The sequence below is a fragment of the Colletotrichum phormii genome (assembly GCF_030913505.1).
Source record: "Colletotrichum phormii strain CBS 102054 chromosome Unknown BDP81scaffold_4, whole genome shotgun sequence".
NCBI lineage: Eukaryota > Fungi > Ascomycota > Sordariomycetes > Glomerellales > Glomerellaceae > Colletotrichum > Colletotrichum phormii.
In genome coordinates, this window is record NW_026851446.1 from 601,781 (window position 1) to 615,772 (window position 13,992).

The 13,992-nt window shown below is 51.4% G+C and overlaps 6 protein-coding genes across 6 annotated transcripts; 3 read left to right on the top strand and 3 right to left on the bottom strand.

Moving 5' to 3' along the window:
- Nucleotides 1-2,486: 2,486 nt before the first annotated feature.
- Nucleotides 2,487-3,349, bottom strand: BDP81DRAFT_159605 (uncharacterized protein). The gene has a single exon (XM_060582007.1). The coding sequence runs from the start codon at nucleotides 2,954-2,956 to the stop codon at nucleotides 2,531-2,533; it is 426 nt and encodes a 141-aa protein (XP_060448800.1). The 5' UTR covers nucleotides 2,957-3,349; the 3' UTR covers nucleotides 2,487-2,530.
- Nucleotides 3,350-4,141: 792 nt separating this feature from the next.
- Nucleotides 4,142-5,566, bottom strand: BDP81DRAFT_458388 (uncharacterized protein; the record flags this gene model as incomplete). The annotated part of the gene is made up of 2 exons (XM_060593406.1): nucleotides 4,142-5,409; nucleotides 5,509-5,566. The coding sequence occupies 2 exons, from the start codon at nucleotides 5,564-5,566 to the stop codon at nucleotides 4,142-4,144; spliced, it is 1,326 nt and encodes a 441-aa protein (XP_060448801.1).
- A 1,355-nt stretch (nucleotides 5,567-6,921) lies between these two features.
- Nucleotides 6,922-7,828, bottom strand: BDP81DRAFT_159658 (marvel domain-containing protein). Its single transcript, XM_060582008.1, has 3 exons — nucleotides 7,623-7,828; nucleotides 7,328-7,549; nucleotides 6,922-7,277 (listed from the first exon to the last, which is right to left on the bottom strand). The coding sequence occupies exons 1-3, from the start codon at nucleotides 7,659-7,661 to the stop codon at nucleotides 7,005-7,007; spliced, it is 534 nt and encodes a 177-aa protein (XP_060448802.1). The 5' UTR covers nucleotides 7,662-7,828; the 3' UTR covers nucleotides 6,922-7,004.
- A 1,014-nt stretch (nucleotides 7,829-8,842) lies between these two features.
- On the top strand, nucleotides 8,843-9,611 carry BDP81DRAFT_390930 (Tim17/Tim22/Tim23/Pmp24 family-domain-containing protein; the record flags this gene model as incomplete). Its single annotated transcript, XM_060587479.1, has 2 exons — nucleotides 8,843-9,493; nucleotides 9,549-9,611. 2 exons carry the CDS (start codon nucleotides 8,843-8,845, stop codon nucleotides 9,609-9,611), a joined length of 714 nt encoding a protein of 237 aa, XP_060448803.1.
- Nucleotides 9,612-10,188: 577 nt separating this feature from the next.
- Nucleotides 10,189-11,036, top strand: BDP81DRAFT_446554 (uncharacterized protein; the record flags this gene model as incomplete). Its single annotated transcript, XM_060592075.1, has 2 exons — nucleotides 10,189-10,548; nucleotides 10,668-11,036. 2 exons carry the CDS (start codon nucleotides 10,189-10,191, stop codon nucleotides 11,034-11,036), a joined length of 729 nt encoding a protein of 242 aa, XP_060448804.1.
- Nucleotides 11,037-12,517: 1,481 nt separating this feature from the next.
- On the top strand, nucleotides 12,518-13,771 carry BDP81DRAFT_446555 (uncharacterized protein; the record flags this gene model as incomplete). The annotated part of the gene is made up of 2 exons (XM_060592076.1): nucleotides 12,518-13,030; nucleotides 13,280-13,771. 2 exons carry the CDS (start codon nucleotides 12,518-12,520, stop codon nucleotides 13,769-13,771), a joined length of 1,005 nt encoding a protein of 334 aa, XP_060448805.1.
- Between the last annotated feature and the right edge of the window lie 221 nt (nucleotides 13,772-13,992).

The window sequence follows — 13,992 nt, forward strand, 5'->3', positions numbered from 1 at the left end:
GGGGCAATCTTGTCTTGACACTCAAGTGTGTAGGGTGGGTGTGAAGAAGGAATAAATATCTCCAAGGTCACGGCGTAGAAGATGTGATGTGATGCGACCCCAGTGAGGTGTGATGTAAGGTAGGAGGGGGCACAGTCGATGCCCACGTCCGTGAGATATGAAGAAGAGAAGGATTTCTCAAAGGTTCCGGTTGTAGAATATATAATGTGATGCGAGCCCCGGTAGGGTGAGAAACTAAGGTAGAAGAGGGCTCTGTCGATACCTAAGTTGGTGAGGTATGAAGAGGGGAGAGATTACTTAAAGATCCCGGGCGCAGTCGGTATAATATAAGCCCAGTGAGGGGAGGTGCGTATGCGGAAGGGACGAACGAGGCTGTTTAGAGGAGGGCTGAGGGAGGTGCGAACGAGGCTGTCAAGAGGTCTAGCCTGTGCATTCAGGTACCGGTGAGGTGTGGAGAGGGGAAGGATTTCTCAAAGGTGCCGGGTGTAGTGGATTTAGTACAAGCCCATGAGTGAGATGTGTGTGTTGAAAGTATGAACAAGGCTGTTGAGAGGAGACGGAGGAAGGCACGAACGGGGCCGTTGAGAGGAAAGCGTAGGAAGTGGAGGTTGACGTATCGTGTGCGCTCAGCTGTTGTTCAAGTATGAAGAAGTAATGGATTTCCCAAAGGGCCCAAAGGGCCCAAAGGTAATGATATATAAATGTGAGCGTGAGGTAAAATTCGCCTACAGGTTTGGTAGGTACGAACGCAAGTGGTTGGGCCGGAGGGAGTAAGGTGAGTGTAGCGCTAAACGTTCAGGACTAGGCATAAAGGAGCAAAGAATTCCTCAGATGTCCCGGGGTAATAGATGTGATGTGAATGTGAGGTGAGATGCGCATGCGCAGGTGGGAATGAAGGCACTTGATCGGGGGTGTAGAAGGTAGGTGGGCGTTGTAAGTTGAAGCTGTTGTTCTTCCTTGTCGTGGAAGAAGACGGGAGGGAGAAGCCAATCCTGCTTTTTTGTGATTGAGGTGTAAAAAGCAAGGTGAGAAAGGCCCTGAGTGAGGGAGATGTGGTCATTGAGCTGAGATGGGATATGATGCTTGTTTTTGGCAGGCACGATGGGATCGACTATTCAGCAGGTACGATGGGGTCGCTTGTTCGACAAGGCAGGTACGACGGGATTGATGGGATCTATCAGTAACGTGCAGATGGATTAAAGCAGCTCGGCTGTGTAAAACCTTCTGCTTCATTTTGTCAACACAAAGTGAGGTGCCTAGTAGTAGACTAGCTATTATGTGTTGATCTATTTCGAGTGAGGCTCAAGATGACTACGCTATTAAAGGTTTCTTGAAGTTCCACTTTGAGGAAGGGCAACAGGTCGACCAGGGGCCAAGGAAATCACTATGTGTACAACGTAAGTTCATTGGGATGGGCAGAACGTATATAAGAGGATGTGCTGCTCAACAAGAAAGGGCTTAGTGACAGAGTATCAAGGCTGTTTGGTACCTGATATCATAAGTGCTTCATCAGGAGGACTAGCTTCGGCCACAGTGAGTGTATGTTTACCTACCTATGTATGACATCTATTGCAACGGCAGGATGGGTTACAGGCTAATAGTCCAGGGGAATCGCATCCCCAATGTGCTTACTAAAGTTGGATAAGTTCACCTTAAATGAGGTGCCTGCCCTTGTGATTTCGCATAAGAGGACCGTATCTGGATAACGATTCTGTTCCCAAGCCACCAGCTTTTGCTCGGCAAGTCAACACATCGTGTGTGTTACTCTGAGAACAAACAAAAGGCTAAAATCATCAGGGATTGCCTCACTGGTGACAGAACTTTAAGAAGCTCAACTACAAATACTTTCAAAACAACAGCAAAGGTAGGACCACAGCAACATTTACCACAGCGGTCAAGACCTGGATCGATGTTCTTACTCTTTGCTATCCAAGGAAGCTTGTCTGAGTGGCAACATCTCATGAAGATTCAGTCGATTGGCAATAAAAGCAACCGTAATATGATTGGCAAGCAAGGCGACCCCGAGAATGGCCTAGATTGAGCAATCCTTTGTCAACTCGTAGTGGGGTAACATGCCAACCTTTATTCTACTTAGTACAGCTCTCGAAACCTCATATTCTTTGTCTCTTCCTCCATGCAAGAAAGAGGTCACAGGCGAAGTGAATTGCCACTTGGAACGATGTGTGATCAATGGAGTAGAATTTCTCATGTGTATCGTCGAACTCGAGGTCAGGGTAGTTCCTGCCTCAGTGACATCTTGTTATATCCCAGTGAGCAGTGTTGCCATATTCACACAGTAAGCAAAATACCATTCCCAATCCAAGCTCCGCATTATGGTAATAAAATTCAAAAACTTTGGCTCAAACACAATGGCCTTTGTGACCTTTTTCCCGGAAATTCTCAATCCAAAACTCCAAGGCGATGCCGGAAAAGAACGCTTTGAGACGCCGAAATCGGTTGTCTCTCGATCCCAAAGATGGGAAGGCAGAATGTCAGACGAGAGCAGCTGAAAGCTCTCGGGCCGAGAACCTCAAGGCCTCTCATCCTCCTCGGGAACGGACCGGAACTGGCTCTCGCGAGGCAGAGGGTTCACCCGAAGCGGGCTATCGTCCACGTCCACACTGTTGTGGCGTGATGTGCCAGGGCTGACGTTGATGCTGTAGTAACTTGACCGCGCATCGCGACTCATCTGGCGCTGGCCCTTCCCGAACGTCATGGTGAAGCCGTTGAGAATCTCCTGGTGTCTGAGGTTGGTCTCGTTGAAGGGCCTCTCGCGCGGGTCGGCCTCCCTCTCCTTGATGGCGGTCTTCTTCTTTGGCTTCTCCTCCTTTGCTAAGCGCCATCCGAATGTCTTTGCGAGGCGGAGAGCCGGGGACTTTGGGTCTGAGCTGGTACGCTCTCCTTGGCTAGGCTCGGAGATGGACTTGCGGCGGCGGAAGTGATCGCGGATGGCCATTGCGAAAGTGTTGATGAAATATAGAGCTGTTGAGGAGTGGTTTGATGGGAGAGCAGAAGATGAGATCGGTGGCTGATACTCTTAGGACTGCTTGGCTGGGTATCTGAGGTGTTCGGATAGGTGAAGACTGATATTGAAGAGGTGTGGTATCTCTGTATTGGTGTTGTAGGCTGTTGGCTTGTCTGAGGGAATTAAAAGAGGCGAATGATGGCAGGGGAGCCGAATGGTATTTAACCAGGTGTGACAAAAGCCAGAAGACTTGGCAACATGGGAGGGGAACGGATGTGGCGATCCCAAAGAATAGCACCGTTGAGCAGACCCAAGACGGTGGGATCCGTGTCGCTCAAAGGACCTTTCCAGGACCCTGCATCGTTGGGCTTTGCTCATTAGCCGCTGCTTTCACAACCCGTGAGCCATATGCAGGGCAGCTTCCCAATGGACTAACAACGCGCTGGGTAAGGTACCACTCACACCATACGGGCCGGAGATCGACTCTCCAGGCCGATGCTACCTTGCGTGCTCAAAGTGGGAGGCTTCTTGGATGGCGCAGCGTCCGCCTCCGGCTGTATGCGGGGGTCTTCTTCAAATGCGGGGCGACGTCATTCCAAAAACACCTGGTCTGGTGGCCTGGCCATTGCTCTTGGTCAAGCTCCCTCGCTTGTGGCCGATAGTAATGCCACTGGGTTCCGATGTTTCCTGCTCTCCTCTGATCCAGACGGTCTCGACCCGATCTCTAAACTCATTGTTCTGCAGTCTGGCCGTCCCAAAATGTGTTCTTTGAGAAAAATCGAACCGTCCTTGATGGTACCGGCCAGGCCGGTTAGCGCTGTAGGTCTGGATTCCCGCCATGTCTCACTTAGTGCCAGGTACCTTAAACTCAATAGAATCGTAAGCAGCGATTCTCGGGCTCAGGGATCGAATAATTGCCCGAGCGTGTGCGTTGAAAGGACATCGATTGGTGAAATCTATCTCAAAGACCTAGCCAATTCCGGAGCGCCGCTGCCACCACAGTGACAATCGCCGGACGGCTGCCAAACCCCATCCTGGCCGTCGTCAAATCTGCCTAGTACATAGTCGAGCCAATCTAGACGTGCAGATGTAGGTGCAAGCTCAGACAAAGAACCTCGAGTATGTGCTACCTAGAAAGAGCGGCAATTCCAGTGCCACTGCTGATCCAACCAGGGCTCATCGAGATGTGCACTCGGCCCCAAAAACACCAGCGCTGCTAGATCCAAGGCCTCCCAAGGCTGTGAGGCCCCAAGCCAACGCTGCAGATTCCCAGTCCACATCGCCATCGGGGAGTTCATCGCCTTCGACAGCAGCGCGGCTTTCCGCAGGGCTCGGCTCGTATGCATCTTCTGGTGCCTCCTCGGGGTTTGCCGTACGCTTCAGGGTATGGCCTCGGCGGGTGCTTCTAGACACAGGCGTCTCTGAAATTGTCATTTCTGCGGGCTTGCTCTTTTCTGCATGTTGATTACCCCTGCGTCGCGTAGAAACTGTGTTGGTGTGGCTGGACGATTCCGACTCCGGCTTTGTTTTGTCACTTCCTCCCAGTAGTCTGGGTTGTGGCTTTGCCTTCGATGAATCGTTCGGAGCGAACGGAGTAGAGGCGGCTAGAATGTCATTCACATCCAACACACGTGTAGCCGCCCATAACCCTTGGCTGACTCCGCTGAGCAAAACGTCCCATGCCACAGCAGCTACAACAGGATGATCGGATGCCGATCCCAAGACTTTTCCAAGCGCCGTTGTTGTACGCTCCCACGTCGAGCGTTTCTCTATGTCGAAAGGTAGGAACCGGCTATGACGATGATAGTGGGCATTTGGCGCATTGTAAAGCAAAGCAAGCGCGGTGCCTTTGACGTGGAAGGCGAAACTCGCTGTGGATACAAAGCGAAAGAGTTCAGTGAATATGCCATATGCTCCGTGAGGATCAGAGTACACTGTGCCCCAACTAGCTGGAACGACGGCGGGGATGACAATAGGACCAAACGTCAGAAGTCGCCCAAAGATTGCGATGCGGGCAAATGTCGCCGTGCCTGTTGTCGATGGAGCCCAGTATATCAGAACGTAAGCAAAGCAGAATGATGCCAAGAGCAAGGCCGGGTGTGGCGTCCAGTTGACAGGCTTCACAGGTAAGAGTCTCTTGCGCATGCGTCCTAGTGTAGAGGTAGGATGGCTGTCGTCTGCTGTAGTAGTCGGAGCCGGAGTAAGAAGCAATGCGAGATAGAAGAGGTTCTGGGCGAATGAAAGGCTGACAAGGTGTGCTAGTCCGAGGTAGGCCCAGACAGAGGGGATTCTCCTTCGTCTGCCTTCGACGGCCAGCAGCAAGCTCCATGACATCGTTGCGAGCTCGATCTGCTGGCCCCACCAGAACCGACGAGCTTTCTCGGCAATGATCTCGAGAGCGTCCAAGTGGATTGGAGTGTCACTTAGCCAGCGGCCAATGAAAACTTGGGTCGCGTTTTCGTTTGGTACGACTCCATGATCGCCATAGAAGCTAAGGTTCCATGAGTAAGGCGGACAAAGAAATTGCAGAAGATGAAACAAACCGAACTGGAGCTTCAAGCCCACGCTGGTCTGCCCAAACGCGATATGAGAGTTTTGCATAGCTTGAGGCCCAGTAACTTGCAAGAGACAAGCTAACGAGTGCCAAACCTGCAAATAACGGCGCAAGAGCTGAACGGCGAACATGTCTTGCTCTTGTTCCCTGAGATGGCGGCAAGTGGTGATATGACCTGTACAGGCTTCGAGCGACAGTGGTGCCGAGAATTGCCACTGCAAGCGCGTGGCCAGCCACCAAGCTCAAAGGCAGGTACCTGAATATCATGTTAGACTGTTGGCTTTCAATCCGATGGACCAAACACACTTCACTTCCGGTTCCAAGGGCACCGGCGCCATGTTTATCTTGGTGAAATGGCTGGATGATTGATGCTGATTGTTGTGATGTTACAGGACAATCAGCCACCCTGAACCCGAGGTGAGTGATGTCGACCTCGGGGGTCAAAAGATGCTGGTGCGGCGCGCGTCATCATAGCACACACACTTGGGCGTGTTCCTTGGAAGCTCACTCGACAGCTCCTGCCTGCCATCATCAATCACAGCGTCGGTTTGAGGTGTACAACTACCTCCATTCGTGCAAGATGTGCTGTGTCGTCATGGTAGCGGTACTAGACAAGGCCTCTGGCGGCAAGTGGAGCTCCAGCTGCATGTGAAGCACAGACCAGCGTGAGCCGGAGAAACAGAAACTGCGACAGGGCTAGCGCGGGCAGGACTGCGACTGGCCCCACACCTCACCAACCATAAAAATCTCTTCTCGCGATGCCAATCTACTTGTCCTCTCTTTTCTTCTTTACTACAATCCGGATCAAATTACATCGACATATGTTTTTGGTCTGAATGGCGGCTCCGCTATGCGGCTTGCTGAGGGTTGTCCTGATCTCCTTGGACTTTCTTCCGTTCCCGGCCTCCTAAAGTAAATCCCATGTGAACACCTTTCCTTATCAGCCGAGTATGACGACTCTTCCTGGTATTTGACTGTGGGGTGGTCTCAACATCCTTTCGTAATGACTCTGAATTATTAAAAGGAACCTTCCAGCGCGAAACGGACATTTCCGTTTTTCAGTCGACATAGACTATGCGCGTAGAAGAGCATCACGGCTCCAGGGAGCCGCAATATTTCCACCTGCCGACGTTGCGCAAAAATGTTCAATGTACCAGGATACCTTACACTACGCGTTATCTGATTCTTCAGTTCAGGCATATGCAAAACCATCCTCCTACCTCAGTGAAAGGGGTGCTTGACGTGCAGATTGATTCACAAGTCGATATCACGGCCACGTTCACATCACTGTCGTGTGCAAATAGCTGCCATCGGACCTGAGGCGGCGTTAAACTGCTTCAATATTGTCTTTGATTTCTCATCATCCAAGTCATTGAAGAGAAGGTCCAACACGACTACCTCAAACATTTGACATGGGAGCGAGCGGGTTCCGGCTCGATGGTAGCTTTGGCAGCTCTATCTACCTATGACTACGCCTTCAAGCGGTCAAACGTAGTTAGTACCTCGGCCTCCACGACCGTTCTTCCATACCAGGAACACTAGAACAATAGTCGTCAGGGCAAATCCAAACGTCACAAATTGCATAGCCTGATCTGCGGTTGCCTTCTTGCACCTCTCCAATAAGAACTCTTTGGTTGAGTCCTTTGGAAGATACCACTTTCCATCTTCCTTGTATCCCCCACCGTTAATGATGTCGTTGCCAATGTCTCCCATATCGTCATTTTTACACGCAACACCGCGCAGCCCAATGGCGAAAGCCTGCCATCTTGTTAATAGCAAGTACATGGTATGATCATCGATCGACTTACAATACCACCACCGAGGAGTAAGACTCCACTCAGGGCATCCGCGGCCATCACTACGAGAGCCGGAATGGCGTCTATGAAGACTGATACTAAGCCTAGCACAGCAACGGCTAATCCAAAGCCGCCAGTAAACGTGCTGTACTTCGTAGTTGTAGGAGCGTCGCCAATCTTCTGCCCCTTGACGAGGTCGACGGAGAGGCCGAGGACGACGATAGCCATGATGCCCTATGGAAAGCGCAGTGTTAGATCATCTAACTTTGCAGAGTTGACTGATTGGGGCGACTGTCTTGTCACAAACCTGAAGGGCCCAAACGCCCATGCTGATGAGGTTAAGCATCTTCGGGGCTTAAGGCTCTGCTTCATACAGTGTAAGTGTCGTGCTTCTATGCAAATGAAGATCTTTTCGATTCCCAAATCTGATATTAATGTGAGGAGCAGAGAAAAATTGCAGCAACGAAGAAGCATGGCAAAAGGGAAGGCAATAAACAGGTCACTTATATAGTGTGCTCAGTCAAAGACGAGGACAGCCCTTGAGCAACTGTGTTACCCGAAGGAGCAGGCAATCAACAACCAACCTCCATCTTAATTACTTCAATCGACCCCAAGACGGCGCAGCACGGCACTAACTCTTCTGTTCCCGTTTCCAAGTGACACATATATGAACTTCCTGCATGTTTGCGCCGCCTGACGAGTCACAACGGCTCCTCGTCGGCAACTTGCATATCAGGCAGGCTGTTTTGCCAGCTTCTGCCCGGTGCTACTGTCCCATCACCGTACCACAGGAAGTCCTTCGGCTCGTCTTGAAGCCCACAGCATGGCTCAAATTTAGGCCTCATAGCAGGCAAGAAATCGAGCGGCAGTGAGTTGGATCTGAGACTGATCCTGCAGAGTCTTGCTTACGAAAGGATCAAATCAGACTCTGCTATACAGATGTAGTTTACCAAGGTTTGGTTCGGAAAGAAGCGACCAACGGTGCTACCCAAGGGGCTGAGCCACAAGAAACTGCAGATACTACCTGTCCTAGCAGCAACTGGGATGACACGTCGTTATTTGCCCGTCTAATTCTGGAAACACTGTCTCGGGCGGCTGCCCAGGTCGTTGCCTGGTATTGAGTGGAGCCTTTCCATGCCAGCACAATCCTCCCTAGGTGCTCCAGCTCGGGGGGGGATTGAAGAAGATTGTAGGATTATGTAAGATAACGTGCTAGCTCTAGTTCTTGGGCTTCCTTGACTGCTGACTCATTGCAAGAGCTTAAAGGAACTGCTACGATGAGGTAAGCCGGAGAATCTCAACTTGAGCTTTCCGAAAGATGGCCGGATAAGTGGGGTCCGTCTGAAAGTGCCAATGCAACTGCATCCGTCACTTTCTACTGCATTTCGAACGCACGGGCCAAGTCGCGATTGGTCTGCCCAAATTTTTTCGACAGCTTCCATCATCGGCCTGCAAGCCCACATCTCCTGTCCACTGTCCAACTCCGATCCCCGGCTTCATCCATCCGCCACGTCCACAACCTTCGCCATGTCGTCGCTTTGGGATACTCTTTCTGGTCGCAAGTCCTCTCAGAAGGACGCCGGTGCTTCTCAGTCTTCACCGGCCCCCGAACCCACAACCACTTTCCAGAACACCCCAGCACAGTTCGACCCTTCAGCAGGATCTGGCGTCGAGTCTTTTCTTCAGAGCTCATCCTTTGCCGACCCCGCGCAACTACACCCCCTATCTGGACTGAACAAGGACACACTCGAATATCTTTCCCTCGAAGATGCGGCTCTGGCGGATGTCCCTGGCCAGTCTGCCCTCCCCTCCCGAGGCTTTACGGATGACCTTTGCTACGGAACTGGAGTCACATACTTGGCAGCCTTGTCGATAGGAGGAGCCTGGGGACTGCAAGAGGGTCTGAGGAGATCTGCCAACCAGCCGCCGAAGCTACGACTCAACTCGGTGCTTAACGCCGTCACCCGCCGCGGCCCCTTCCTGGGTAACTCCGCCGGTGTCGTTGCTATTACCTACAACTTCTTCAGCGCGGGTATCGGCTACTTCAGAGGAAAGCACGACTCAGCCAACACGATCTTGGCTGGCTTGTTTAGTGGAATGGTTTTCAAGAGCACAAGGGGTGTGCGGCCCATGTTGATTTCTGGTGGTGTTGTGGCCTCCGTGGCCGGTGCCTGGGCTGTAAGTTGCCGTCTTCAGAAGTTTATTGACCTTGCATATCTAATCACTTCCGCAGGTTGTTCGCAGTACTTTCTTCTCTGCCCCCGAGCCTATTACTTCCGAGCATGCCACCTTGTAATTTACGACATAACCTGACGAATTGTCCCCGTTGAACCCCGCCAATAATGATTATTCATTATGCCCATGGATCACATTGGATCTGTGGACGATGATGCTCGCCATTGCGAGCTTCTTCTATCTGTTGTTTGAGTAGGAAATTTAGAGCGCCTCAGAGGAGTCTTGGGCATTGTGACGGACGATCTCTCCTCATGTGGACCCGTGTACAGTATTTAGGAAGGAGCATTAGAAGACCGCATCACTGGGTGGAAGTGGGCGTTCGGTACCTGTCAAAAAAGAACAACATCACACGTTTCCTCTACGTTCAAGTATCCCAGATGGATGTTGCCATTTTGGATTGGCCTGCCGGCTTAATGGCAATGGAAGGGACGTCCTGAGCAGCATCTGACTACCGCAGGCTCTATCCAGGCTACCGATTGCCTTTCCTCGCAAGCCCAATAACGTAGTGGAGAACAACATTGGCATGGAGTAGCAGCAGACAACATACCATTTCTATTTGGTTCACTTCACTGAAACTCTCGTAGCAGGCTCAACGTGGAATCGTTCTTCACTTCCAGTTACGGCGACGATTGTGGAAGATGGATATCTCCACAGCGATTCGGCAACTCGCGACAAGCTTGATCGATCTCGAGCTGGACAACATACGAGCTAGATCGAAGTATCTCAACCACTATACATGCGACCCAGTATCAATAGGAGTTCACGTCTACAACGATGTCGGTGGACAACACTTTCTCTCCTACGATACCTCGTCGCCACTACCTAGAGAAACAAGCTATCTCTCCGAATTCCTCAGCACCCGAGACCACGAACTCAAACGGACGATACGGTCGTTGTCGCATGATGGGCTGATGGCCTTGCACGAATGTCTGTCTCGGGAGATTGACGAGATCGACGATCAAGCTCGCAGCGATGATGGTGCCGAAGGTCCAAGTCCAGTAAGCGAGCTCGATGGCCTTGGGAACGACAAGCGGACATCGCATCTCTCTTTGAAGAAAAAAGTCAAACATGTCTGCTGACCTTGGTGTAAATAAACCCGCTGACTTCCATCCCTTAGATCCAAGAGGTTTCCCGGGCGAAAATGTTCCGATTGAGTACTTCCCCTCTAATCGCCAACCAGTCTTTTGACGTGGTCTTGATTTACCTCGACGGTAATGGCGAGTCGATCCTCCAGAAGTCGTCTTGGCCAGTGTGGACCGACTTCAAAGATTTTATCAAAACAATGTCCGAGTATCACTACAAGGTCACGAACAAAAAGAGCGGTAGCGTGGAGAACATCAAGCAAACCTATCTCGAGAGAATTGACGACTTTATCGAATCCGAGCCCGCTCCTCCGAAAATCGCCATCGCCAGGACATACCAGACTTGGTTCAACAATCTCGACGCAATGGATGATGAGTGGGCTTACGTGACGGTCGACGCCTAGCAAAATGTTGACATTGCAGCGAACTGGAAGGCCTCGCAGGACCTTTGCAGCAAAGGTACTTTTGATGCGGTGAAGAAACTAGGAAAATCAGAAGGAAACACTGTTGCCATGGTGAAGGTAAGTCTGACAGATCGCGTTCTGGGTTGTCAATTAAGCATTAACGACTCAGTAGCTGTGGCAGCGCAACTTGATCAAGCAACTACCCGGAATTTTGCAGCTGGTAGGCCAGCGTTTGCCTGCAACAGTATACGCTCCATACAGCCACCCTGTTCTGGCAGGAGTCTATGACATTGACAGACTCTTGGAAGCTTCCTTTGACGGAGATCTCGGGGACGACGATTGGGAGGATTTTCTCTGATAGACTCCGCGCATTGTTCTTTTTTTCTCATCCATGGTAGCTTAGCTACGTGTTGGCACGAGTATTGATCGTGCTTCGGAATTGAATGTTCGCACGCCTTGGCCAATTGGGCATCTGCGTTCCGGTTGTTTTACCATTGTAATGATGCTCGCGTTAATAACCTAATAATCCTGAAGTTGTGCCGCGTTGCATCTTCTGTGACCTGGTGTCTATTTCAGAGACGATACAGGCTTGTTCCTGTATTAAGGCATATCAAGGCCCAGAGTGATGAACAGAAATCACCATCCCATGCGTCATTGGTAGTTCACGTACCTAGAAATGGACTCCAGAGCGGTCCTGCCAATATCAAACGTTGCTTCAGACCCCACTCCCGACTGGCTTCACCTTTTACTCCTACATCACCGTACTCGGACCTGAACGGTCGACCAACACCACTACAATCTTATTCGTTTCTGCATTTCGTCTCCCAGCTGTCTTCCAGGTATCGCCAAAATGTGTGGATGTTGGCCTTTCTCGAAGGCACACTACGATAACGAGGATCCGCCAATTGTCTATCGCTTCGGATGGGATGGCCAGAGATACGCTGTCGATGTTGTAAGTAAACTGTCTCCTAGATACTCTTCGCTTTCTACCCCCTTTCTTGGCATCCCAACATTGGCCATTGTTTGGCTCCATTTTCCCAGTGAAGACACCGGAGATCTTGCAATGACCTGCCCCCTTTTCTCCTCCCTCGGCCTCAGGGACAAAGAGCCAACCAAGACCTCATCGGAGCGGGCCATTGGTATATCAAAAGCTTTTAGCCGCAGTGATATCTCAAGCCGCAGTGGATCTTCGTGCGGCTGAGTGAAGAGATCAGAATGAGTTCTTGCCTTGGACCACTCTTCAGATCTCTTCTTCTTCACATCCTTTCATCAACTTCATCTTCCATCAATTCTGTGATGAAGTGAGCAGTGCCAGCTCATCAAAGCTCTTCACCCACAAAGGAGCTTTGTCCCCTGGCATTTGGTCTCTACCCCTGGATTTCCGACTTCGAAAAACCAATCGAAACAAACACGACTTCGATACTCAAGAAACCAAGATTCGGCGTCGACTTTAATATTTAATCGAGTCCAGCAAATCCGCCATGAAGTCTCCCAAGAGCAAGTCGGCTGCCAACACCACCGGCCCGCGGCAGGTGCGCTTCAAGGAGGACGGCAGCAACCCAGGTGTCTCCTTCCCCGTTACCCAGGGAACCGACAACTCGACCGCACCTGCCTTCAACACCCACGAAAGCGACGCGGGTGCAGACAGCGGTGTTTTCGTCCACACCTCAACCAATCCCTCTGCCTCAGTCAATCTCGGCCATCACTTCCCTCCCGCACCTTTCGGTCAGGCTGCTCACCCACACTTCAACCCTTTCATACCCTCCACCTCGCACCCTGCCTACATCACCGAGACCAACTCATTCGCGCCTTTCGGCAAATTCAACCCATACGGACTTTCCGCGCCTCCCTACGTCAACATGGCCGACTACCAGAACGTCGCTCCGCCCGCTGGTGGTCTTCACTTCCAGCCGCCGGTTCCCGATACCACCTACGGCCCCATGCAGCACGTTTACGTGCCTCGCTTCGACAATGGAATGCCTCCTGTCTATCATGTCGGTCTCCCTCATGCTCAGGTTTTGCCAGTGGCCTCTTTCGTTGCCCCAAAGCCTGCTCCAGTTCTGCTTGGCGCGCCTCTTGTTCTTGTTCATTATTATGCAAGTCCCCAGCACTTCCTTGGCCGAGCGGCTTATGTGATTCATCGGGCACCTGGATTTCTTTGCTTCACTTCACCATCTCGTTTTCATCTCACTGAGCTCACCCAAAGTTACGAGAAACAATTTGCTGACTTGAGATTGTAGCAGCCGCCCCCTGCCCACAACGTCACCTACATTGGTCAGGCCCCCCCTCAGCCTCCCATCATCATGGCTCAGCAGCCTGCTATGCACCCCGGCATGGGCATGCAGCCTCCGATGATGCTTCAGGCTCCTCCCGCCGGATTCAGCGGCCCTCCCATGTTCCAGGGTGCCCACATGGGAATGAACATGCCTCCTAACATGGGCGGAGGTGGAATGCCCGTCTTCCCAGGTAATAGCAATCTTCCTCCGGATGTCACTGGATATGGCAAGACTGCCGGAGAGGTCGCCATGGAGCAGGCCCAGTTTGCCTATTCCAATGGCCTCTTCGAGCCCCAGGACTTCAAGCCTGCGGATGATGACCCATCCCGCTACTATCCCGTTCGAGAGGTTGACGGTAACTGGACCCAGCGCAATCGTTTCACTATTGACAACCTTGGCGATTGCCGTTGGTATGTAACCAGCGAGGGCTACTTCTACGCCGTTCGTTTGCCCAACTGAGGTGCTTCTTCATCAACGGTATGTCACCTCAATTGGAAGGGAAAAGAGATGAGTTGCTGACGGTCCAAGCGAAATCAACTCGAGAGCGAGATGAATTGGAAGATATCGGGGGGAACGGTGAAACGGAGAAGATGTTCTCGTGAGTCTTCCAAAGGATTGAGGAGATACCCATTGCTGATCATAGTAGATGATTCTTACTTTCCGGCACTTTGCCATTCAGA

What these genes read in the sequence shown, in the direction of transcription:
- BDP81DRAFT_159605 (XM_060582007.1), bottom strand. Translation starts at nt 2,956, where the DNA reads ATGGCCATCCGCGATCACTTCCGCCGCCGCAAGTCCATCTCCGAGCCT.
- BDP81DRAFT_159658 (XM_060582008.1), bottom strand. Translation starts at nt 7,661, where the DNA reads ATGCTTAACCTCATCAGCATGGGCGTTTGGGCCCTTCAG. An exon ending in TGGGCGTTTGGGCCCTTCAG is followed by an intron (nt 7,550 to 7,622) that starts GTTTGTGACAAG and finishes CGCTTTCCATAG; the next exon opens with GGCATCATGGCTATCGTCGT. An exon ending in TACTCCTCGGTGGTGGTATT is followed by an intron (nt 7,278 to 7,327) that starts GTAAGTCGATCG and finishes ACAAGATGGCAG; the next exon opens with GCTTTCGCCATTGGGCTGCG.